The sequence below is a fragment of the Musa acuminata genome, chromosome BXJ3-9, assembly GCF_036884655.1.
Source record: "Musa acuminata AAA Group cultivar baxijiao chromosome BXJ3-9, Cavendish_Baxijiao_AAA, whole genome shotgun sequence".
In the NCBI taxonomy this organism is placed as follows: domain Eukaryota; kingdom Viridiplantae; phylum Streptophyta; class Magnoliopsida; order Zingiberales; family Musaceae; genus Musa; species Musa acuminata.
Window position 1 is genome coordinate 6,585,194 of NC_088357.1, and position 24,973 is coordinate 6,610,166.

General features: G+C 52.2%; 3 protein-coding genes across 3 annotated transcripts; 2 read left to right on the forward strand and 1 right to left on the reverse strand.

The window, feature by feature from the left end:
- Nucleotides 1-303: 303 nt before the first annotated feature.
- On the forward strand, nucleotides 304-3,138 carry LOC108952019 (patatin-like protein 3). The gene is made up of 2 exons (XM_065167787.1): nucleotides 304-1,297; nucleotides 1,503-3,138. Exon 1 carries the CDS (start codon nucleotides 400-402, stop codon nucleotides 1,258-1,260), a length of 861 nt encoding a protein of 286 aa, XP_065023859.1. The 5' UTR covers nucleotides 304-399; the 3' UTR covers nucleotides 1,261-1,297; nucleotides 1,503-3,138.
- A 1,357-nt stretch (nucleotides 3,139-4,495) lies between these two features.
- LOC135648610 (patatin-like protein 3) lies at nucleotides 4,496-7,768 on the reverse strand. Its single transcript, XM_065166448.1, has 3 exons — nucleotides 6,380-7,768; nucleotides 6,161-6,264; nucleotides 4,496-5,512 (listed from the first exon to the last, which is right to left on the reverse strand). The coding sequence occupies exons 1-3, from the start codon at nucleotides 7,286-7,288 to the stop codon at nucleotides 5,332-5,334; spliced, it is 1,194 nt and encodes a 397-aa protein (XP_065022520.1). The 5' UTR covers nucleotides 7,289-7,768; the 3' UTR covers nucleotides 4,496-5,331.
- Nucleotides 7,769-18,986: 11,218 nt separating this feature from the next.
- On the forward strand, nucleotides 18,987-23,734 carry LOC135648402 (patatin-like protein 3). The gene is made up of 3 exons (XM_065166060.1): nucleotides 18,987-20,367; nucleotides 20,483-20,586; nucleotides 21,713-23,734. Exons 1-3 carry the CDS (start codon nucleotides 19,459-19,461, stop codon nucleotides 21,969-21,971), a joined length of 1,272 nt encoding a protein of 423 aa, XP_065022132.1. The 5' UTR covers nucleotides 18,987-19,458; the 3' UTR covers nucleotides 21,972-23,734.
- The last annotated feature ends 1,239 nt before the right edge of the window (nucleotides 23,735-24,973 follow it).

A 24,973-nucleotide genomic window follows, 5' to 3' on the forward strand; every position in this document is an offset into this window, starting at 1 on the left:
CCGAAGCCGTCGGTGACCGCACGCACCGAGGTCCTCCCACACGTGCAAGCCCATCTGAACTCCCCGCCGAGTCGTCGCCGAATCCCCCTCCACCGACCCGACGCAACCCACGCCTCACCAGCCTTCGTCCCACTTTCCGCAGCGCATCTCCCCGCCTCCGATCTCGACCGTTTGCGGCTCATCCGACGGTTGCTGCGGCTCACGTACGGGTCAGGCCCATGTTCCGCTAACGTGCTCCGTGGTCGTGACCCTGACCTGCGCGCCTTTCCCCTTGGCTATTTAAGTTGGAAGAGCAGTTCGCCGCCTTCCAAGCTCGAGTCCTCCGTTTCGTTCCAGATAAATCCGGTTCGGTTCTTTTTCTCCGTGGGGCTCGACCGCTTCCATCACGCTCTCAGAAGGATGGCGTTCGTCGACGCCGACAAGCTCAGTTACGAGATCTTCTCCGTCCTCGAGAGCAAGTTCCTCTTCGGCCTCGACGACCCCAACAAGCTCTTCTTCCCCACTTCCTCCTACTCCTCAGCTGGCGCCTCCCCCCGGACCGCCGCAGGTGCCCGAGGAAGGATCCGGATCCTGTCCATCGACGGCGGCGGCAGCCCCTCCGATGCCCTCCTCGCCGCGGTCGCCCTCGCCCGGCTCGAGTCCTCCCTCCGTCACCGTTCCGGCGACCCATCCGCTCGCGTTGCCTACATGTTCGACGTCGCGGCCGGCTCCGGCGCCGGCGGCGTCCTCGTCGCGATGCTCTTTACCAGGGACCACGACGGTCGGCCCTTGTTCTCCGCAACCGACGCCCTGCACCTCCTCCTCTCCGAGAGCCGCCGCCGCGGGCGCGGCTTCTCCTCCGGGAGGGGCCTATTCCGTGGGATGTTCCGTCGACCCGGGAGTTTCTTCCGTCGGATCTTCGACGACGCGACGCTGAGGGACACCGTCAAGCCGGTGCTCATCCCGTGCTACGACCTCGCCACGGGGGCGCCATTCCTCTTCTCGCGGGCTGACGCGGTAGAGGCAGACGGGTACGACTTCCGGATGTGGGAAGTGTGCGCGGCCACGTGCGCCGACGCATCCACCGCGGCGGTCGGTGGACGGGCGGACGCGCGTCACCGCGGTGGGCGCCGGGATGGCGATGGCCAACCCTGTGGCCGCGGCCATCACGCACGTCCTCCACAACAAGCCGGAGTTCCCGTTCGCGGCCGGGGTGGAAGACCTCATGGTGGTGTCTCTCGGCGCTTCCGCCCCCGCGCCAGCCGCACCGGGTGCCGCTGAGCTCGTCAGGATCGCTGGCGAGGGCTTCGCCGACATGGTACGGATTCCAGACTCCCCCATCTCCTTTCTCCCGCCCGCGGCTTTCAGTTTCTTTTCCTCTTTCTTCGAGACATTTTCTAGCCCTAACCAATTGTCGGTAGAAAATGTATCCTGACCGTACATTCTCACAATCATCTATGATCAAATATTTGGATGGTTCAGATTAACTCATCAAAAGCCGTGGCTTTTGTGATCATCGTCAGGTGGATCAAGCGGTGGCGACGGCATTCGGACACCGTAGAGCAAGCAATTACCTGTGCATACAGGTAAACCTTCGACTTCCGTGAGCAAACTATACCTACTGTTGGGGTAAACAACTTTATGTCGTGGCCTCGGGACCGACGTGGCTTGTTCTGGGTCCGAATGACGGGAATCCCCTGGGAGATTCCTCGGAACAGTAGAGGTCGCCGATCCGCTGGTCAATTTGGCCGGGAAGAGGGGTCGTCGTTTCCTCCGGGAAAGGGCTCCCCGCTTGTACGTCCGGCGAAACACGCCTCGTCTTCATTCCTACACACAGGTCGGGTCGGAAGCTCGGCCCGCCCCCTCCGACGATCAAGTTAGTGATGTGGAGAAGAGTGCTCTTTTTTTTTTTCCTTTTCTCTCGTATCTTAGAACGCGACGGTATTTATAAGGGGTTTGAGTGTTACCGGATGCACCTGCCCACTGGGAGCAGGGTCGTATCCCCTGATGACGTCTGACATTGCTGTTGGCGTGTCGTGAGGAGGCGAGTCTGAGCGGTCGTTGATGGGCCTCGGTTGGCGTTCCAGCCCATGCTGGTCGGGCGTTGTCAGCTCGTCAGAGGCGCGGGGCGTCAGCTGATATCACGAGGGTCTTCTCATAATTATTGCCCTTATCACCTATAATAACGTGGTTATAGCCACAACCGATGGATTGTTCATGGATAGCCTCTGTAGGACACCGCATTCATGTCAGGAAATTGCACGCCAAAGACGACGAGCTCGAAGAGCTCGGTGGAGGCAGCAAAACGCGTTCTGTCACAGCGACACGTGGAGTCACTGCTCTTCAGAGGGCGAGGAAAGATCTCAGAGCGGACCAACGGCGACGAGCTCGACCGGTTCTCGAAGGAGCTCGTAAAGGAGGAGGAGTGGAGGAAGAAGGGCCCGATCTCGACGGTGGTGCTAAAGCAAGTGATGACGCCACGAACGTCGTCGGCGACGACCGCGACCACGGTCACCGTTACCACGACTATTTCTACGAGCACGACATCGACATGATGGAGACGGTGGAGTCGAGATAGCTGCTTGTGCATAGACTGTTGTGGGTTCTAAAATGTATGTTTTCCTTAGTGGAGGGTATGACATGGAAATCAATTCAAGCTTGGAAATTGTTCGCTAAATTAGTAACGCGGTAGAAATGTGAACCTTATGGGTGCACTTCCTTTATTAGTTGATTCATTCAGGGTTTTTGGTTTGACTATTTCGTTTGCACTTCCTTTATTAGTTTTGAACATCACCTAGGTAACCAATAACGAAATGGATGCACGGATAAGGTTCTGTTATGTAGCTCTTTGGTGATGGGCTTGATCTGTTTTGCTTAGCCGAGATTGACAAGTTGTTGGTTTGATTCTCTTTTTTGGTTTAGAAAATGGTTCAACTGAACCAAACTGCACAAATAACATTGAATAAAATAGGTAAAAGTGGTATATTCCAATTTCATAAATGTAATAGGTATATTGTGTGATGTACTGAATATATATTCTATAATAATGAGTGCAACATAATTCATTTCTATCATGGTTTTATATAGCATATTATCTAAAAGATATAAGGTACATTGTAGACTGACTAAAATAAACCCAACTAAACTGAACAACCTTATTTTGGCTTCAGTTTCTTTTATATGGTTTGTACAGTTCGGTTTTAAATTATAATAATTGAACTAGTTCTGTTCTTTGGAAATTTCCTAAAGCTGAAACAAACCTGTGAACTGTGTTTGCATTGATGAATTTTTTAGATTGGGTCGGGTTAGAGTCACCAATACAGCGTTGTCAGTCCCTTCCATAGTGGCTAATCAGAACACTAGTCATTGTTAGATTTTTGATGTTTTTTACATAATAAGTGTCATATTTTAGCATTGTCCTGTACAATTGTCTTCTTTGTCTTCATATACAGACATTTATTTATGACAAAAAAAATACTTTTAGTCTGTCCCTAGTCAATCTGGTGTCAAGATAGGGGTTAGAAGTTCAAGTCCTACTGTAAGAATCTAGCATGCATATTATATAATGTTTGAACGGAAGGAATAAATTAAAAAAAAAAATAATCAAGTTCATTTCTAATTTTCTTTAAGAACTTGTACATGGCAATGAGAATTCATAGTCAATCTGGTGTCAAGTTCTTAAAGAAAATTATTTTTTTGTGTCATACCCGATTGACTATGAATTCTCATTGCAAAAAAATAATATTTAAGAAAAAATATTTTTTCTTAAATTCATAGTCAATCGGGTATGGCACAAAAAAATAATTTTCTTTAAGAACTTGACACCAGATTGACTATGAATTCTCATTGCCATGTACAAGTTCTTAAAGAAAATTAGAAATGAACTTGATTATTTTTTTTTAAATTTATTCCTTCCGTTCAAACATTATATAATATGCATGCTAGATTCTTACCGTAGGACTTGAACTTCTAACCCCTATCTTGACACCAGATTGACTAGGGACAGACTAAAAGTATTTTTTTTGTCATAAATAAATATGTCTGTATATGAAGACAAAGAAGACAATTGTACAAGACACGAAGACAATTGTACAAGACACTGCTAAAATATGACACTTATTATGTAAAAAACATCAAAAATCTAACAATGACTAGTGTTCTGATTAGCCACTATGGAAGGGACTGACAAGGGTTGCATTCATCCCTATCCCTGCCTTTGGCACTAAATCTTAAGCTGTTAAACTACACATCCAAGGACAATAGTGCAAATCCCCAGAGATGCTACCACAGCATAGGAAGAAACAAAACCAACAAGTAGAGGTACAGATCCTTTCTTGTGCATTGGATCACACAAATAGATTTGTCTTACTCTTGTGGGTATCAGCTGTGGAATCTTAGAGACCAGAGTTGACTCAAGGTAAGTTACCAAGAAAGTTCTTCAGCAACCTCCCATTGTCATCTGCACATCATTATATATATATAGTTAAGAAAGTAATTACCAAGAATGTTCTTGAGCAAACTCCCATTGTTATATGTGCATCATTCTTTATTGCATATCATGAGCTGTGTTAACAATGGGAGTAATAGCACTGTCTTCACCTCTTTTAAGAGGTTAACCCACAGTAATAGCATTGTCTGACTGAATCTTTATTTTAGCATAAGGTTACTACTACTTTCCAGATGCCAGCAACTCCTTGGCGCTCATGCAGTGGGCCGTGGCTCGTCTTGCCAAACCTAGAGTTGCACCAGTCTTGTCACTTCACTCTCAGTGATGTGTTCATCATCAACTCGAGTGAGAAGTCAGCCTCATTGTAGTTCAGAGGTTAAACCCTTCAATAATGCAACTACATCACATTGGTCAAACGAATGCTATTTTGACTCCAACGCTCGATTATACTTGGGTTTTAGATTGCTTCTTAATGCTATCATATGTTGATTTTTTCCAAAGAAAGCCATTATGTTCCAAAAATCATTTAGATGATCACATATAATTGGGAATCATAAGTTCGAAGGTAAAATAGTGTCCATCTTGAATTCCAAACACAATTAATATGAGAGATCCAAATTCACATTTCTACCGCGTTAATAATTTAGCCAACAATTTTCAAGCTTGAATTGATTTCTCATGTCATACCCTCCACTAAGGAAAACACACATTTTAGAACCCACAACAGTCTATGCACAAGCAGCTATCTCGACTCCACCGTCTCCATCATGTTGATGTCGTGCTCGTAGAAATAGTCATGGTAACGGTGACCGTAGTCGCGGTCGTCGTCGACGACGTTCGCGGCGTCATCACTTGCTTTAGCACCACCGTCGGGATCGGGCCCTTCTTCCTCCACTCCTCCTCCTTTACGAGCTCCTCCGCGAATCGGTCGAGCTCGTCGCCGTTGGTCCGCTCCGAGATCTTTCCTCACCCTCTAAAGAGCAGCGACTCCACGTGTCACTGTGACAGAACGCGTTCTGTTGCCTCCACCGAGCTCTTCGAGCTCGTCGTCTTTGGCGTGCAATTTCCCGACATGAATGCGGTGTCCTACAGAGGCTATCCATGAACAATCCATCGATTGTGGCTATAACCACGTTATCATAGGTGATAAGGGCAATAATTATGACAAGACCCCCGTGACATCAGCTGACGCCCCGCGCCTCTGACGGGCTGACAACGCCTGACCAGCATGGGTTGGAACGCCAACCGAGGCCCATCAACGACCGCTCAGACTCGCCTCCTCACGACACGCCAACAGCAATGTCAGACATCATCAAGGGATACGACCCTGCTCCCAGTGGGCAGGTGCATCCGGTAACACTCAAACCCCTTATAAATACCCTCGCGTTCTAAGATACGGGAGAAAAGGAAAAAATGAGAGAGCACTCTCCTCCACATCACTAACTTGACCGTCGGAGGGGTCGGGCTGAGCTTCCGACCCGACCTGTGTGCAGGAACGAAGACGAAGCGTGTCTCGCCGGACGTACAGGCGGGGAGCCCTTTCCCGGAGGAAACGACGACCCATCTCCCCGGCCAAATTGACCAACGGGTCGACGACCTCTACTATTCCGAGGAATCTCCAAGGGGATTCCCGCCATTCGGACCCAGAACAAGCCGCGTCGATCTCGAGGCCACGGCATAAAGTTGTTTACCCCAACAGTAGGTATAGTTTGCTCACGGAAGTCGAAGGTTTACCTGTATGCGCAGGTAATTGCTTGCTCTACGGTGTCCGAATGTCGTCGCCACCGCTTGATCCACCCGACGATGATCACAAAAGCCACGGCTTTTGATGAGTTAATCTGAACCGTCAAAATATTTGATCATAGATGATTGTGAGAATGTACGGTCAGGATACGTTTTCTACCGACAATTGGTTAGGGGGAGAAAGGAGATGGGGGAGTCCGGAATCCGTACCCTGTCGGCGAAGCCCTCGCCAGCGATCCTGACGAGCTCAGCGGCACCCGGTGCGGCTGGCGCGGGGGCGGAAGCGCCGAGAGACACCACCATGAGGTCTTCCACCCCGGCCGCGAACGGGAACTCCGGCTTGTTGTGGAGGACGTGCGTGATGGCCGCGGCCACAGGGTTGGCCATCGCCACCCCGCCGCCCACCGCGGTGACGCGCGTCCGCCCGTCCACCGACCGCAGATCGACCGCCGCGGTGGATGCGTCGGCGCACGTGGCCGCGCACACTTCCCACATCCGGAAGTCGTACCCGTCTGCCTCTACCGCGTCAGCCCGCGAGAAGAGGAACGGCGCCCCCGCGGCGAGGTCGTAGCACGGGATGAGCACCGGCTTGACGGTGTCCCTCAGCGTCGCGTCGCCGAAGATCCGACGGAAGAAACTCCCGGGTCGACGGAACATCCCACGGAATAGGCCCCTCCCGGAGGAGAAGCCGCGCCCGCGGCGGCGGCTCTCGGAGAGGAGGAGGTGCAGGGCGTCGGTTGCGGAGAACAAGGGCCGACCGTCGTGGTCCCTGGTAAAGAGCATCGCGACGAGGACGCCGCCGGCGCCGGAGCCGGCCGCGACGTCGAACATGTAGGCAACGCGGGCGGATGGGTCGCCGGAACGGTGACGGAGGGAGGACTCGAGCCGGGCGAGGGCAACCGCGGCGAGGAGGGCATCGGAGGGGCTGCCGCCGCCGTCGATGGACAGGATCCGGATCCTTCCTCGGGCACCTGCGGCGGTCCGGGGGGAGGCGCCAGCTGAGGAGTAGGAGGAAGTGGGGAAGAAGAGCTTGTTGGGGTCGTCGAGGCCGAAGAGGAACTTGCTCTCGAGGACGGAGAAGATCTCGTAACTGAGCTTGTCGGCGTCGACGAACGCCATCCTTCCGAGAGCGTGATGGAAGCGGTCGAGCCCCACGGAGAAAAAGAACCGAACCGGATTTATCTGGAACGGAACGGAGGACTCGAGCTTGGAAGGCGGCGAACTGCTCTTCCAGCTTAAATAGCCAAGGGGAAAGGCGGGCAGGTCAGGGTCACGACCGCGGAGCACGTTAGCAGAACGTGGGCCTGACACGTACGTGAGCCGCAGCAACCGTCGGATGAGCCGCAAACGGTCGAGATCGGAGGCGGGGTGATGCGCTGCGGAAAGTGGGACGAAGGCTAGTGGGGCGTCGGTCGCGTCGGGTCGGTGGAGGGGGATTCGGCGAGCACCCGGCGGGGAGTTCACATGGGCTTGCACGTGTGGGAGGACCTCGGTGCGTGCGGTCACCGACGGCTTCGGTAGTGGGGATCGGACGCGATCGCATGGATCCCAGGACGTTGTCGGGGACGGACGAGACAGTGACAGCGGCGAATCAGGTTGCGCCACGCTTCACTTTTTTTTTTTTATGGCCCGCGGGGATCAGAAAAAGGAAGAAAAATATAGAGGTAATACTGTCCATATCTTTTAATTACATGGCTTTAATAGTTACGTACAAAAGGGGATCAATTTATTAACTTGATAGGTCACATAAAGGTTTCACCTTTTTACACTTTGTCCTTCATAAATTATTTTCGTGAATCGTATCCTTATTAACTAGATTACAAAGATGTTATGACACAAACACCATCCTGTTTATAAGAATCAGGTTTTTTAAAGACTAATTAACATTAATCAAATCAAAATATTAAAAAGAATTAAGAATTTGACGATTAAAAGAGTTATCCAATACTCTCATCTTTTGCAAGCCTGGATAAGTTTGTTAATTTATTGGATTAAAAATCAAATAAAATAGCAAATGATTAATTGGTTAGATTAGTATATGATAGGGGAATCACCATAAAGTCAACGGGGATGCAGACCATGACGTCGGCCACCCCGTGGTGTGACAACCAAAGGTACTCCCCTAAGGGAGAAATGACAACACGACATGCCACGACGTCAGTCGAGCGGACAGGCATTAACGTCGACCTGACATCGCCAACGCCACCCCTCCTCGACGAGCGACTTCTTCACCCATACCCTGCACGTCTACCCAAACGCAGGGGGCGACGATCGAGGGCACCCACGCCCTGCGACAGGATGGTCCGCCACGCGACCTTAATGGCAATGTCAAATCCCGCCAGAGACACGACCTCGCTCAGACAGACAGGAACATCAGGTAATATCAGACCCAAGCTATAAAGAGTCGAGGGTCCGGAGACCAAAGGGGGGAAAAAAACTCACTCAGACACAAGAAAACACTGAGAGACTCTTCTTCTGCCTCATCCACAATCCCCTCCACATCTCTCTCTAACCTGATCGTCGGAGGGGTCGGGTCGAGCACCCCGACCCGACCTTTGTGCAGGTGCACGGCGATCGCATTGCCAGGGGACTGCAGCTGGCTGTTCACTAAAGACCAACCCCGGCTCGGGTTGCCGCAAGTGCTCACCCAAAAGACGTCAAAGAGGCCCTACTCAGGATCTTCGGCATCCGGACCCCCGAACCGAGCCGTATCGACCCGAGGTCACGGCTTAAACAGGTGTAGACCGCCTCAGAATGGCGCTAGAGGAAGGGCCCCGGATGCCGAACGACCCTCACGCCGACCCCGTCGGACCCGTCACCCACGGAGAAGGAGAAATGCCGACATCAACGCCAGATCGTTATTGGCGCCTGTTCAACGACCTAGGGATGCCACCCCCATTGCCCGCGGTCGACCCCCCGGCCGTACCACCCGAAGCGTTCTTCGCCCTCGCTAAACAAGTGCAGGGAATGGTCGAGATGATGCAGGCCGTGGTCCCACTTATCCCCGAAATCAGGCGACTGACAGACGCCTCCGCCGACTCAGCCCAACAAGGGCCGGACGCGGGACAGGATGCAACCGGTGAAATCCGAGACGGGGCCGTCCACCACGTGGGTTCGCCCGCACGTGTTCCCCTTGCACCCTCCTGAGCCGCTCGACGTCGCCCCGAGCCTGACACCGTATCGTCCAACTCGGAGGACAGCTTCATTAAGGGACAATTCTCCCAGGTCAATCGCCGCCTGGACGAGTTTCGGCGCGAGCTCCAAAAGTCGCGGGATGAATCAAACGAAGGCACCTCGGGGGGATCCCCTTTCGTTCAGGAAATACAAGAAAAACCTGTCCCCCTCAACTTTAGGGTTCCAGCCCTAGAAACATATGACGGCGGCTCCGACCCGGCGGAGCATGTCGCCGCGTTCAGAACTCAGATGGCCCTTTACGGCACATCCGACGCGCTAATGTGCCGTACATTCCCGACCACCTTCAGAGGACCAGCACGCGCATGGTTAAGCCGGCTGCGCCAATCCTCTATCGCATCTTTTGACCAGTTCGCCAAGGAGTTCGAACAAAACTTCCTTACCAGCGCGCGACCTCGGCCGTCCATAGCTGCCCTGCTGGCACTGACGCAGCACGAAGAAGAAACACTCGCGCAGTTTGTAACGCGTTTCACCGCGGAGATCCGCGGGTATTCGGACACTCACCCCTCTTTGATCATGCAGGCGTTCCTGACGGGGCTGAAACCCTCGAGGTTCTTCTGGTCACTAATTGAGAAGCCGCCCGCCACCGTCCTTGAGATGCTCCACCGTGCCAACCAATACGTCGCCGGCGAAGCATTGGCGGCGGGAAGACGCACGGTCGGGAAGAAATCACGGACCGAGCAACCCCGAGCCGCCACCTCGTCGGTCGACCCGCAACCCCGTCGGAGGCTCGACCATCCCGAGCAGCGGCTCCCGAGGCCTCCGCCCCTCCCGCTCAACGCACCTCGTACCGATATCTTCCTCCAGATCAGGGAAAAAGGTCTTTTGCGGCCCCCCAATCCCATGAGAGCCACTTACAAAAATCGGTCGAAATACTGTAGGTTCCACCGAGACCATGGCCACGACACGGAGGACTGCCACGACCTCCAGAACCAGATCGAGGAGCTGATCAGAAGGGGGTACCTCGGCCGCTATCTCAAGGAACCCCGAGAAGCGACCCCGCGTCCCCGGATGACCGTCGAAAGGCAGGTTGATGTCATCGTCGGGGGACCGGCGGCAGGTGGCAGCAGCTCGAGCGCAAGGAAATCCTATGCCCGGAGCACGGTCGAGAAACGCCCCCGACCCCAGCTAGAACCCGAAATCTCGTTTGGGGCCGAGGAGTGGGAACGGTCCCATCATGACGACGCCCTGGTGATCTCCATCCAGATCGCCAACGCTTGGGTAAAGAGAGTAATGGTCGACACTGGGAGCTCCGCCGACGTCTTATACCTCGACGCCTTCAAGAGGCTCGGCTTGCCCACCGAGGACCTCACTCCCATGAGCTCGGCACTCACGGGATTCACCGGAGACTCAATCTCCCCGCTCGGCACCGCCACACTCCCTGTCACCATTGGGGAAGAGCCAAGGACCAAGACAATAATGACTACGTTCATGGTGGTCAACCTCCCTTCGGCCTACAACGTCATCCTCGGACGCCCAACGCTTAACAAGCTAAAAGCAGTGGTCTCAACCTACCACCGAGCCATCAAGTTTCCCACCTCGGCGGGGGTCGGAGAATCACGAAGCGACCCGGGTGAGTCAAGAAGGTGCTACCTCACCGCGGTCTCCCTCCCGAAGAGGGCATGCCCCCATGTCCCAGACCCTCGAGAAGAGGCTCCCACATCAACACACCTTGAACCACCCGAGCAGCTTACCGAGGTACCAATAAAGGGAGACCGGCCCGGTCAGACTGTGAAAATCGGTGCAGCCCAGCCCGAAGAAAACCAGCTCCAGCTCGTCGAGTTCCTGAAAGCGAACGCCGATGTATTCGCATGGTCGCCCAAGGAAATGCCAGGGATTGATCGGACGGTAGCCGAACACCAGCTTAACATCAATCCCGAGGCCAGGCCAGTGAAGCAAAGACCACGCAGGTTCGCCACCGATCGACAGAGGGCGATCAACGAAGAGGTCGACCGATTGACGGAGGCCGGATTCATTTCCGAGGTGAAGTACCCCCAGTGGCTGTCAAATGTAGTCCTCGTTAAAAAACCTAATGGAAGCTGGCGGATGTGCGTTGACTACACCAATCTCAACCGGGCATGTCCCAAAGACTACTACCCGCTCCCGAGAATTGATCAGCTAGTCGACGCCACCTCGGGCTACGAACTCCTTACCTTCTTGGATGCATACTCGGGCTACAACCAAATCCGCATGGCACCAGCGGACCAAGAGAATACCGCCTTCATCACTGACAGAGGAATATATTGCTACAAGGTAATGCCGTTCGGTTTAAAGAACGCTAGGGCAACCTACCAGAGGATGGTCGACAAGCTGTTCAGACGCCAGATCGGCAGGAACATGGAAATATATGTGGACGACATGATCGTAAAAAGCAAAACCGCGAAGGCGCACCTGGCCGATTTGACGGAAACTTTCCAGACCCTCAGGCGGTTCCATATGCGTTTGAACCCCGCGAAGTGCGTCTTCGGGGTTAGCTCGGGAAGATTCCTCGGCTTCGTCATCCACCAAAGGGGAATAGACGCCAACCCGGAAAAGGTACGGGTCATAACCCGGATGCACTCATCCCGCTCCGTCAAAGAGGTACAGTGCCTCACGGGAAAACTGGCGGCGCTCAGTAGATTAATATCCAGGTCGGGCGATAGATGCCTGCCTTTCTTCCAGGCCCTGCAACAAGTAAACAATTTCACCTGGACGACCGAGTGCGAAGAAGCTTTCGAAGACCTAAAGGCGTACCTTACCCGCCTGCCCCGACTCGCCTCCCCCGAGCCAGGGGAAACCTTGGGTCTTTACTTGGCGGCGTCAGCACGGGCAGTTAGCTCGGTGCTGGTCCGAGAAGCACCACCAAAGCAGCAGCCCATCTATTACGTCAGCCACGTCCTCGCCGGGGTCGAGGCGCGGTACCCCCCTATCGAAAGGCTGGCTCTGGCGTTGGTGAGGACAGCGCGAAAGCTACGCCCATACTTCCAGTCCCACACAATCAAAGTCATCATCGACCAGCCGCTGTAGAAAATCCTATCCAAGTTCGACATGTCGGGTCGAATGTTACGATGGTCGGTCGAGCTCAGCGAGTTCGACATCCAATATTCTCCTCGGAACGCTATCAAAGCCCAGGTACTGGTTGATTTCATCTCTGAACTAACGCCCGAGGATTGTGCAGAGGGGCGAAAGGATACCGACCGCGCGTGGACCTTGCATGTTGACGGCTCCGCCATCACCGGTGCGGCCGGAGTCGACCTCGTCCTTAAAAGCCCTACTGGAGAAACCTACGAAAGGTCAATCCGACTGCAATTCCAAGCCACCAACAACGAAGCCGAGTACGAGGCGCTACTACATGGCCTACGCCTCGCCTTGGAGATGCAGGTAGACAACCTCGAGGTATTCAACGACTCCCAGCTGGTGACGGGACACGTAAACGGGAGCTACGAGGCCCGGGACCCCACGATGGCATCATACCTGGCGGAAACACAGCGGCTCGCCCGCCTCTTCAGCCGGTTCTCAATCACACAAGTGCCCCGGGCCCAAAACACATCCGCCGACACTCTGGCAAAAGCGGTCTCTGCACGGGGTTTAGAAAAAGCCTCCGTCACCGAGCCCATAACGGCGCCGACCATACCATCCTGCGGCGTCGTCGAGACCCGAACCCCGCCGAACTGGATGGAGGAGATACTCCGCTTTAAGACAGAGGGGACGGAGCCCGACGACCCGGCGGCGGCAAGACGACTAAGGCGAACGCAGGCCTGGTATAGCTTGGTCGGTGGGAAGCTATACCGCAGAGGTTTCTCACAGCCCCTCTTGCTCTGCCTCGCACCCCCCGAGGCCCACACCGTCCTCGCCGAGCTTCACGAGGGAATTTGTGGGGAGCATATCGGAGGTCGGACCTTGGCCTTCAAGGCCCTCCGACAGGGATACTACTGGCCAACAATGCGCCGAGACGCTGCGACATACGTGCGGCAATGTTAACCGTGCCAACGGCACGCCCGACTGCAACATTAACCGGCGGTCCCTCTCAACTCGATGGAAGTCGCTTGGCCCTTCGCCCAATGGGGACTCGACCTCCTCGGTCCCTTCCCTCCGGCCTCGGGGCAACGACGTTTCCTCATCGTCGGGGTGGACTATTTCACAAAATGGGTTGAGGCCGAACCACTGGCCTCCATCACTGAGAAGCAAGTTCAAGGATTTACGTGGAAAAACATCATCACTCGGTTCGGGATCCCGAGGGCCATTATCACCGACAATGGGGCCCAGTTCAACAACGTAAAGTTTAAGGCTTACTGCTCGTCGTATGGAATACAACTGAAGTTTAGCTCGGTGGCACACCCTCAGACCAATGGACAGGCCGAGGTAACGAATCGGGCGGTTCTAGAAGGCCTCAGGAGGAGAGTCACAGGCGCACTCGGAGCTTGGGTAGACGAACTGCCGAGCGTTCTATGGGCGATGCGGACAACCCCGAAAACGGCTTCGGGGGAATCCCCGTTCAGCCTTGCATTCGGGACCGAAGCGGTCCTACCCCCCGAAGTGGTATTCCCGACCCTTCGCACCTCGGACTACAAACAAGAGGATTCCGAAGAAGGCCTGAGGGCGCGCTTAGACCTCCTCGAAGAAAGAAGGACCGAGGCCCACCTGCACACCCTAGCCTATAAAAAGGCCGTGGCGCGAATGTACAACCAAAGAGTCCATCCTCGCCCGATCAAGATCAGAGACCTCGTTCTCCGTAAGGTGGAAGTGACCGACCCGACCCGGGCGGGAGGCAAGCTCGCGCCCAACTGGTAGGGCCCGTACAGAGTCATACGATATGGTCCGAGAAGGGACCTACCGACTCGAGACTATGGAAGGGAGCCGCCTCCCGAGGACCTGGAATGCAGTAAATCTAAGGAGACTCTACCCGTAAGGAAGAACCAAGCAAAGACGTGTATCACGCCGGATGCGCAAGACAATGGCCAGAATAAGTCATCTCCATTATGAAGGATTCATACAAACATGGGGTTGGCGATACAAAGACTTGAAAATCCAACCCAACCAAAAAACAAAAAGAAACATCAACACGGAGGGGGTGTCTCGGGCCCGTCATCAAAGGGGACGCTCGCCGGCATATCCACCGCCTCGTCCGCAGGATGGTCGGCGAAGGGATCCGACTCCAACTCCCACTCCGGATGACTCGAGCGGGCGCGAGCACAGGCTACTCGGTACCCGAACTCGTACGTCGCCCGCCCAGACCTCACCAGGCCGCGCTCGAACCCGTCCGATGCCTTGTACTCGGCGATCGCCCTCTCTATCCGTTCGGGCAGAGCCTGTTGTTCCTCCTTCAAGGCCGCCTCGGCGGCCCAAGCGGCTGATCGCGCGGACTCAACGTCGTTGGAGAGCGTTTGGAGCTCATCGTCCAACGCACGGGCGCGAGCCTGGCTCTCCTCCAGCTCGCCCTTCAGGCGCTTCACCTCTTCGTCCAGAACCGCGGCGCGCTGCTCGACCGCTGCCACGGCCTCCGGGCCGAATGACTGCCGCAACTCTTGGTTCTCGAGACGAAGCGCGGCATAAGTGCTCGATTGTCGTTCGATCAACCGCCCGGCATCAAGGACTCGGTCGATCAGCGCCATGGCGTAGTGTTGGCCCTGCACCCAGGTCGGCGTCAGCACCTGAAGTAATGGACAAACAAAAGAAGCAAGGATGCCACTCACCCACACCAACGATTTCGCCGCTCGGTCCGCCAACACCTCCGAGGTCGAGCCATAAAGTTCCTTGGCCAGCAGCGGGTGGAGCGCCCCCCGGATAAACTCCTGAGCCGTCGATCCATCGGCCCAGACCTTGGTGTTTGTTTTAAGCCCGGGCCATCGAGGGACGTACGAGGCTCCTGCTGCGCCGATAGGGAGGTTGGCCATGATCGGGGCCTGGTACTCCTCGTCCCCCAATCGGCTGACACGACACAGGTCCCGCATCGACTTCGGGCGTGCCGATGCCCCTTGAGCCGGGTCGCCACCAGCCGACTCGACCGCCTCCTTTCCTTTAGCGTTTCTTGAGGCCTCCCCCGACGGAGCGGTCCCCGTCAACCCCGCGGTGCCACGCTCCCGAGCGGCCGAACGCGCGGACACCTTCCTGACCGCGGTTTTCAATTTCTTCACCGACTGAGTTGTGTTCGGCGAAGTCGGCGCGGTCTCGGGCGCACCCCTCTTCGGGATCTCTCCGGAGCCAGTGCCACCCTGCGGTTGAGGCGCGGTCGGTCGGGAGTGCGATGCCTTCTTCACGGACTGGAAGTTCACCATCCCTGCAGAAGGAGATCCGATCGATCAGATAACTCGAGACGAAGGAGAAGGGACATACGACGTAAAGGCAACCATACCCCCGGCAACCGGGCTCAACCCTACGTCAGCCAGCCACTCCTCGGTCATTTTTTTGATCACCCGAGAAGAGGACAGGATGCCCCTCAAACGATCTACATCCGCCGACTCTCTGCCTGAAAGCAACGGGAGAACGTTGTCGACCGTGCGGGAAGTCCATCCGGTGCTGAAGCCCCACCCCCGACTGCAGCTGACGAAGAAGAAGCGACTCTTCCAGCCTTTATTATTGGAAGGGGCGCCACTGATCCTGAACCCACTACGAGCGGCCAAATAATACCCACCCCGACCCCTACACAGCCGAAAGCAGGCCAGAAATAAAGCCCTGGACGGTTCTATCCCGGCCATCCTACACTCCCCGAGGAAGACGACCAAGTATCGCCAGGAATTCGGCGCCATCTGAGACGGCGAGATGCCCCAGGTACGGAGACAGTCCTCGATTACGGGATGAAGCGGAAACCGCAACCCCGCCTCAAGTGCACCTACTGTCAGCCCGAACCCCTGGGGGAGCTGGTCATACGGCCATTGGTCCGGACGAGGGGCTGACAGGCCGTAACTCTCCGGAATACAGTAGCGAACCCGGAGCTCCTCCAAAAGCTCCTCGGTCACCACCGACTCTACGTCGTGCCACAGCTTGAGGTTTGCAAGCCGGACGGAACTTCCCCCCACCTTTAAGGATTCACCCCCCGGGGACAAATGCCTGACCCCGGGGCCCTCAGAAGAAGAGGTGGAGGATGAAGAAGAGGAGGAAGACGAGGACATCCTAACCTCAAAGACGATGTGAAAAGCCTGAGTCGAAGGACAAGGCGAACAAGGGCCAGCGGCGACCAAACGGAGCGACAGCAGCCAAGCAACGATCGGCGAAACCCCTTTGGGGAAGGCTTATATATAAAATAAGCCGAAGACGACGATCGAGCTTCCCGAGAAAGGAGAAATAAATCGCAGCCGGCAGCGCGCCTCAGCGCCCCAGATCTGCCGATCCCGCCCAAACCACGCCTGATCCCCAAAAACTGCGCCGCCCTCCTCAAAGCGCCACGTGGCGCGTGGCGCCGCACAGTCCACTCAAGACACCCGCATTCCCGCCCTTGGGAGACAGCGGGGCAGCATCTCCCAAGCGCAACAGGGGTCCGTACCTCGAACGCAGCGCCAACGTGCGACAGCACGCAATCAGTCCAGATTGCGGCTCGACGATCCAGTCATTTCGAGTCGTTCCAGTTCAGGTTCCAACCTGCGGCTCGACGATCCAGTCATTTCGAGTCGTTCCAGTTCAGGTTCCGACCTGCGGCTCGACGATCCAGTCATTTTGAGTCGTTCCAGTTCAGGTTCCGACCTGCGGCTCGACGATCCAGTCATTTCGAGTCGTTCCAGTTCAGGTTCCGACCTGCGGCTCGACGATCCAGTCATTTCGAGTCGTTCAAGTTCAGTTTCCGACCTACGGCTCGACGATCCAGTCATTTCGAGTCGTTCTAGTTCAGTTTCCGATCTGCGGCTCGACAATCCAGTCGTTCCGAGTCGTCCCTATTCAGGTGCCAACCAGCGACTCGTCGATCCGGTCATCATCGAGTCGCTCGGACTTATGTTTTCCCCGTCCGATACACGAGGATGCCCCCCCATTCGCGAAACTCTAAAGACCGATGCAGCAAACCGCCTGGGGGGGGAAGTGATACGGGAATCACCATAAAGTCAACGGGGATGCAGACCATGACGTCGGCCACCCCGTGGTGTGACAACCAAAGGTACTCCCCAAAGGGAGAAATGACAACACGACATGCCACGACGCCAGTCGAGCGGACAGGCATTAACGTCGACCTGACATCGCCAATGCCACCCCTCCTCGGCGAGCGACTTCTTCACCCATACCCTGCACGTCTACCCAAACGCAGGGGGCGACGATCGAGGGCACCCATGCCCTGCGACAGGATGGTCCGCCACGCGACCTTAATGGCAATGTCAAATCCCGCCAGAGACACGACCTCGCTCAGACAGATAGGAACATCAGGTAATATCAGACCCAAGCTATAAAGAGTCGAGGGTCCGGAGACCAAAGGGGGGAAAAAAACTCACTCAGACACAAGAAAACACTGAGAGACTCTTCTTCTGCCTCATCCACAATCCCCTCCACATCTCTCTCTAACTCGATCGTCGGAGGGGTCGGGTCGAGCACCCCGACCCGACCTTTGTGCAGGTGCACGGCGATCGCATTGCCAGGGGACTGCAGCTGGCTGTTCACTAAAGACCAACCCCGGCTCGGGTTGCCGCAAGTGCTCACCCAAAAGACGTCAAAAAGGCCCTACTCAGGATCTTCGGCATCCGGACCCCCGAACCGAGCCGTATCGACCCGAGGTCACGGCTTAAACAAGTGCAGACCGCATCAGTATATATGATCTAATTAATTCAGTTCCAAACCATAGCTAGTTTTGCTTTAAGTTATGCCTGTATATTTGTTTAGATGATCATTAGAAAATTTTACATAAATTACACTCTATTTACTTGTGGTCCGAATGTTCCGACATGATTTAAAAACATAGTTCGTGTATTGATTTAAATGTTCCGACATACTTTGTCTAAAAACTGTTCCATACTGCAACAATAACAAACAACGCTGTACTGGTGACTCTAACCCGACCCAATCTAAAAAATTCATCAATGCAAACACAGTTCACAGGTTTGTTTCAGCTTTAGGAAATTTCCAACAGAACAGAACTAGTTCAATTATTATAATTTAAAACCGAACTGTACAAACCATATAAAAGAAACTGAAGCCAAAATAAGGTTGTTCAGTTTAAAGCAAAACTAGCTATGGTTTGGAACTGAATTAATTAGATCATATATCCTAATCTAACCAATTAATCATTTGCTATTTTATTTGATTTTTAACCCAATAAATTATCAAACTTATCCAGGCTTGCAAAAGATGAGAGTATTGGATAACTCTTTTAATCGTCAAATTCTTAATTCTTTTTAATATTTTGATTTGATTAATGTTAATTAGTCTTTAAAAAACCTGATTCTTATAAACAGGATGGTGTTTGTGTCATAACATCTTTGTAATCTAGTTAATAAGGATACGATTCACGAAAATAATTTATGAAGGACAAAGTGTAAAAAGGTGAAACCTTTATGTTAAAAAGGTGAAACCTTTATGTGACCTATCAAGTTAATAAATTGATCCCCTTTTGTAAGTAACTATTAAAGCCATGTAATTAAAAGATATGGACAGTATTACCTCTATATTTTTCTTCCTTTTTCTGATCCCCGCGGGCCATAAAAAAAAAAAAGTGAAGCGTGGCGCAACCTGATTCGCCGCTGTCACTGTCTCGTCCGTCCCCGACAACGTCCTGGGATCCATGCGATCGCGTCCGATCCCCACTACCGAAGCCGTCGGTGACCGCACGCACCGAGGTCCTCCCACACGTGCAAGCCCATGTGAACTCCCCGCCGGGTGCTCGCCGAATCCCCCTCCACCGACCCGACGCGACCGACGCCCCACTAGCCTTCGTCCCACTTTCCGCAGCGCATCTCCCCGCCTCCGATCTCGACCGTTTGCGGCTCATCCGACGGTTGCTGCGGCTCACGTACGTGTCAAGCCCACGTTCTGCTAACGTGCTCCGCGGTCGTGACCCTGACCTGCCCGCCTTTCCCCTTGGCTATTTAAGCTGGAAGAGCAGTTCGCCGCCTTCCAAGCTCGAGTCCTCCGTTCCGTTCCAGATAAATCCGGTTCGGTTCTTTTTCTCCGTGGGGCTCGACCGCTTCCATCACGTTCTCGGAAGGATGGCGTTCGTCGACGCCGACAAGCTCAGTTACGAGATCTTCTCCGTCCTCGAGAGCAAGTTCCTCTTCGGCCTCGACGACCCCAACAAGCTCTTCTTCCCCACTTCCTCCTACTCCTCAGCTGGCGCCTCCCCCCGGACCGCCGCAGGTGCCCGAGGAAGGATCCGGATCCTGTCCATAGACGGCGGCGGCAGCCCCTCCGATGCCCTCCTCGCCGCGGTCGCCCTCGCCCGGCTCGAGTCCTCCCTCCGTCACCGTTCCGGCGACCCATCCGCCCGCGTTGCCTACATGTTCGACGTCGCGGCCGGCTCCGGCGCCGGCGGCGTCCTCGTCGCGATGCTCTTTACCAGGGACCACGACGGTCGGCCCTTGTTCTCCGCAACCGACGCCCTGCACCTCCTCCTCTCCGAGAGCCGCCGCCGCGGGCGCGGCTTCTCCTCCGGGAGGGGCCTATTCCGTGGGATGTTCCGTCGACCCGGGAGTTTCTTCCGTCGGATCTTCGGCGACGCGACGCTGAGGGACACCGTCAAGCCGGTGCTCATCCCGTGCTACGACCTCGCCGCGGGGGCGCCGTTCCTCTTCTCGCGGGCTGACGCGGTAGAGTCCGACGGGTACGACTTCCGGATGTGGGAAGTGTGCGCGGCCACGTGCGCCGACGCATCCACCGCGGCGGTCGATCTGCGGTCGGTGGACGGGCGGACGCGCGTCACCGCGGTGGGCGGCGGGGTGGCGATGGCCAACCCTGTGGCCGCGGCCATCACGCACGTCCTCCACGACAAGCCAGAGTTCCCGTTCGCGGCCGGGGTGGAAGACCTCATGGTGGTGTCTCTCGGCGCTTCCGCCCCCGCGCCAGCCGCACCGGGTGCCGCTGAGCTCGTCAGGATCGCTGGCGAGGGCTTCGCCGACATGGTACGGATTCCGGACTCCCCCATCTCCTTTCTCCCCCTAACCAATTGTCGGTAGAAAACATATCCTGACCGTACATTCTCACAATCATCTATGATCAAATATTTTGACGGTTCAGATTAACTCATCAAAAGCCGTGGCTTTTGTGATCATCGTCGGGTGGATCAAGCGGTGGCGACGGCATTCGGACACCGTAGAGCAAGCAATTACCTGCGCATACAGGTAAACCTTCGACTTCCGTGAGCAAACTATACCTACTGTTGTTGGGAAGAAACCTGTTAATGCGGAATAATTCTTTCCCTCTTTGTGTATCAAAATAGGTTCCTCATCAAAATACCAACTTGATATCCAAATGAAAATATCAATCAGCACAGCATAAACAATAGAGCAATAAATCAATCACACAGTGAGACCAAATCTTTTTAACGTGGAAAACCCAATGTGGGAAAAACCACGGGACCGTAGTCCACCTCAAACTTCCACTATCAATAATGATGATAACAGGTTTACAGTAGGTCTTCTCTAGAATAACTAGAGGATCAGAATAACATCAAGAACATAGATCTTGGCTCAAGAATACCATATTTTCATCACATAGGTGAATCTCCTCCAAAGAGAATTCTAGGTCTCACAGAGTGGATATCGCAGGAAAGTACCTTAGAGAGGGTAAACCGCAGATCAACACCGTTAGGATTGTAGAGTTTGCTGCAAGGATTCTCCACATAAAATTTGGGCCGAAACTGACAACGTTTGGCCACCGATCGTCAAGCAGAAAACTCAGAAACCTTACTTTCTCTCTCTATTTCTCTCTCCTCTTTTCTCTCTGCACGTCGTCGCTGTTCACTGTGCACGTACGCTGCACCCTGCACGCTGCACGCTGCTCTCCATCTTTTCTGCCTGCCCTAATTTGCCTTACTTCACCTTAATTAGTGATTTGGGCTCAATAGGCCCAATTTGTCCAAGCCCACATATGGGCTAGACCCAACAATTCTCCCCCTCCAGCTCATATGGTGGGCTGTACCAAGCCCGCTCTTCGCCTACATGCTTCAAGCTTCTCCTTAGGCAAAGACTTTGTCAACATATCTGAACCATTCTCACTGGTATGTACTTTTTCCAACTGTAATTCTTTCATCTCAAGCACATCACGAATCCAGTGATATCTCACATCAATATGCTTGGATCTAGAATGGTATGTTGAATTCTTGGAGAGGTGAATGACGCTCTGACTGTCACAGTAAACAGTATATACTTCCTGTTTCAAGCCCAATTCCTGTAGAAACTTTTTCATCCATAAAGTTTCCTTACAGGCTTCAGTAACTGCTATGTATTCTGCTTCTGTGGTTGATAGAGCAACACACTTCTGTAACTTAGACTGCCAAGAGACTGCTCCTCCTGCAAATGTCATCAAGAATCCCGAAGTGGACTTCCTGGAATCAGTATCACCTGCCATGTCTGCATCTGTGTACCCTTCTAACACAGGTTCATCACTGCCAAAACATAAACACAACTTGGAAGTACCTCTTAGATATCTTAATATCCATTTCACTGCTGCCCAATGTTCCTTTCCAGGATTTGAGAGAAATCGGCTAACAACTCCAACTGCATGAGCTATATCTGGCCTAGTACAAACCATAGCATACATCAAACTGCCTACTGCAGATGAGTAAGGCACTCTGGATATTTCTTCTTTTTCTTTCTCACTTGTAGGACATTGTTTTGAACTCAGCTTGAAATGACCTGTAAGTGGAGAACAAACTGCTTTGGCTTTACTCATGTTGAATCTTTCAAGAACCTTTTCAATGTAAGTCTCCTGAGATAGCCAAATCTTCCTTTTCTTCCTATCACGAAGAATCTTCATGCCAAGTATTTGTCTCACCGATCCCAAGTCTTTCATCGCAAAAGACTTACTTAGCTCTCTTTTCAGCTTTTCAATTTTTTCAACATCATGGCCAACAATCAACATATCATCAACATATAGCAGTAAAATAATAAAATCATCATCTGAAAATTTCTTCATAAACACACAATGATCAGATGTGGTTCTATCATACCCTTGGCTCATCATAAAGGAATCAAACTTCTTGTACCACTGTCTAGGTGCCTGTTTGAGTCCATATAAGCTTTTCCTAAGCTTACATACTAGATTTTCTTTTCCCTTGACTTTGAAACCTTCTGGTTGCTCCATGTAAATTTCTTCTTCTAAGTCACCATGAAGAAATGCTGTTTTTACATCAAGTTGCTCAACTTCTAAATTCAAGCGGGCAGCCAAACCAAGAACAACTCGGATAGAGGACATTTTCACAACCGGAGAAAATATTTCTTCAAAGTCAATACCTTTCTTCTGACTGAATCCTTTCACAACTAGTCGTGCCTTGTATCTCTGTTGTGAGCTATTGCTTTCAGTCTTCAATTTGTAAACCCACTTATTCTTGAGAGCTTTCTTCTCTTTAGGCAACTTTACCAAGTCATAGGTGTGGTTCTCAAGCAAGGATCTCATCTCTTCTTGCATGGCATTAACCCACTCATTCTTATTCTCATGTAGAATAGCTTCTTGGTAAGTTTCTGGCTCTCCCCCGTCAGTAAGCATAACATACTCATGTGGAGGATATCTGGTAGAGGGTTGTCGCTCTCTAGTGGATCTTCTTAATGGAATCTCAACTGGTGGTGGAGGTGCCTGTTCAGTTGGTTCAGCATCATCAACTGTAGGTGTATCATCACTGGTATTCTCACCACTATCTTCTTGTTCATCTCCCCCATGATCATCATGAACTACAGGTGAAGGAACTGGACCCAAACTCCAAGGAATATAAACAGAGGTTTCTGGCTTCTCAACATTATCACCATCATCAAACAATTGGTCTTCAAGAAACACAACATCTCTGCTTCTAATAATCTTCTTGTTCACTGAATCCCATAATCTGTACCCAAACTCTTCATGACCATATCCCAAGAAGATACATGCTTTTGCCTTATTATCAAGCTTGGACCTCTCATCTTTGGGAATATGAACAAATGCTTTACACCCAAAGACTCTCAAATGATTATAAGATATATCTTTTCCTCTCCATACTCTCTCTGGAACATCACCTTGCAGAGGAACTGATGGAGAAAGATTTATCAGATCAACTGTAGTTCTCATAGCCTCCCCCCAAAATGACTTTGGTAACTTGGCATGGGAAAGCATACACCTAATCCTTTCTTCAATGGTTCTGTTCATCCTTTCTGCCACACCGTTCTGCTGAGGAGTTTTAGGAACTGTTTTCTCAAGCCTGATACCATGGAACCTGCAATAATTCTCAAAAGGACCCTTGTACTCGCCACCATTATCTGATCGAACACACTTTAGCTTTCTGCCAGTTTCCCTTTCAACACTAACATGAAACTCCTTGAAAGCATCGAGTACCTGGTCTTTAGATTTCAAAGCAAAAGCCCAAACTTTTCTAGAATGGTCATCAATAAAAGTAACAAAATAAAGAGCACCTCCAAGAGTTCTAGTTTGCATAGTACAAACATCAGTATGAACTAAATCAATAACATCAGATCTTCTAGATGATGGATATGTCTGAAATGCAACTCTATGTGTTTTTCCAGCTAAGCAATGATCACAAGATTTAAGAGATGTACCTTGCAACTCTGGTAAGAACTGCTTTCTAGCAAGAGTTTGAAGTCCCTTCTCGCTGATATGTCCAAGCCTCTTATGCCAAAGATCTATACTTTCACCTTTTCGAATTGCATTAATCTCTCCTTTGTGTAGCTTAGCTTCCATGACATAAAAAGAGTTAATCTTCTTTCCTTTTGCCACAATTAGAGAACCTTTAGTGAGTTTCCATTTACTTTCACCAAAATAATGTGCAAAGCCCTCATCATCAAGTCTACCTGTAGATATCAAGTTAAGACGAATATCTGGAACATGCCTTACATCTTTGAGTATCAATTTGCTCCCAATACTGGTCTCCAAGCAAATATCTCCAATACCCACAATCTTAGATGTACCATTGTTTCCCATTCTGACATTACCAAAATCACCAGCAGTGTAAGATCTAAAGAAATCACCATGAGAAGTAACATGAAATGAAGCACCAGAGTCAATTACCCAATTACTGTCCTGAGCTACAAGGCTAACACAACCTTCATCACAGACAATAGTGATATTACCTTCAGCAGCAACTGTATTGGTCTCTTTCTCATTTTTCTTCATTTCATTCTGTTCTCGCTTCCAAAACCTACACTCTTTCTTCATGTGACCTGGTCTGTTACAGTGAAAACATTTGATATCTCTTCTAGACTTGGATCTTCCTCTATAACCATATGGATTTCTACTATGACTTCTTCCACGTCTTTCTTGTTTTTCAGTAACAAATGCACCAGAAGAAGATTCACCCTGTTCTTTCCTTCTTGCATCTTCATTTAGCAAACCGTCTTTAACCATATCTATGGTTAGAGTCCCCTCTGGCGTGGAGTTACAAATAGTCACCACATACGTTTTCCAACTTTCTGGTAAAGAGCTGAGAAGTAATAATCCCTGCATCTCATCATCTATATTCATTTTCATAGCAACCAACTTGTTTGCAAGACTCTGAAATAGGCTTATGTGCTCAATAATGTTACC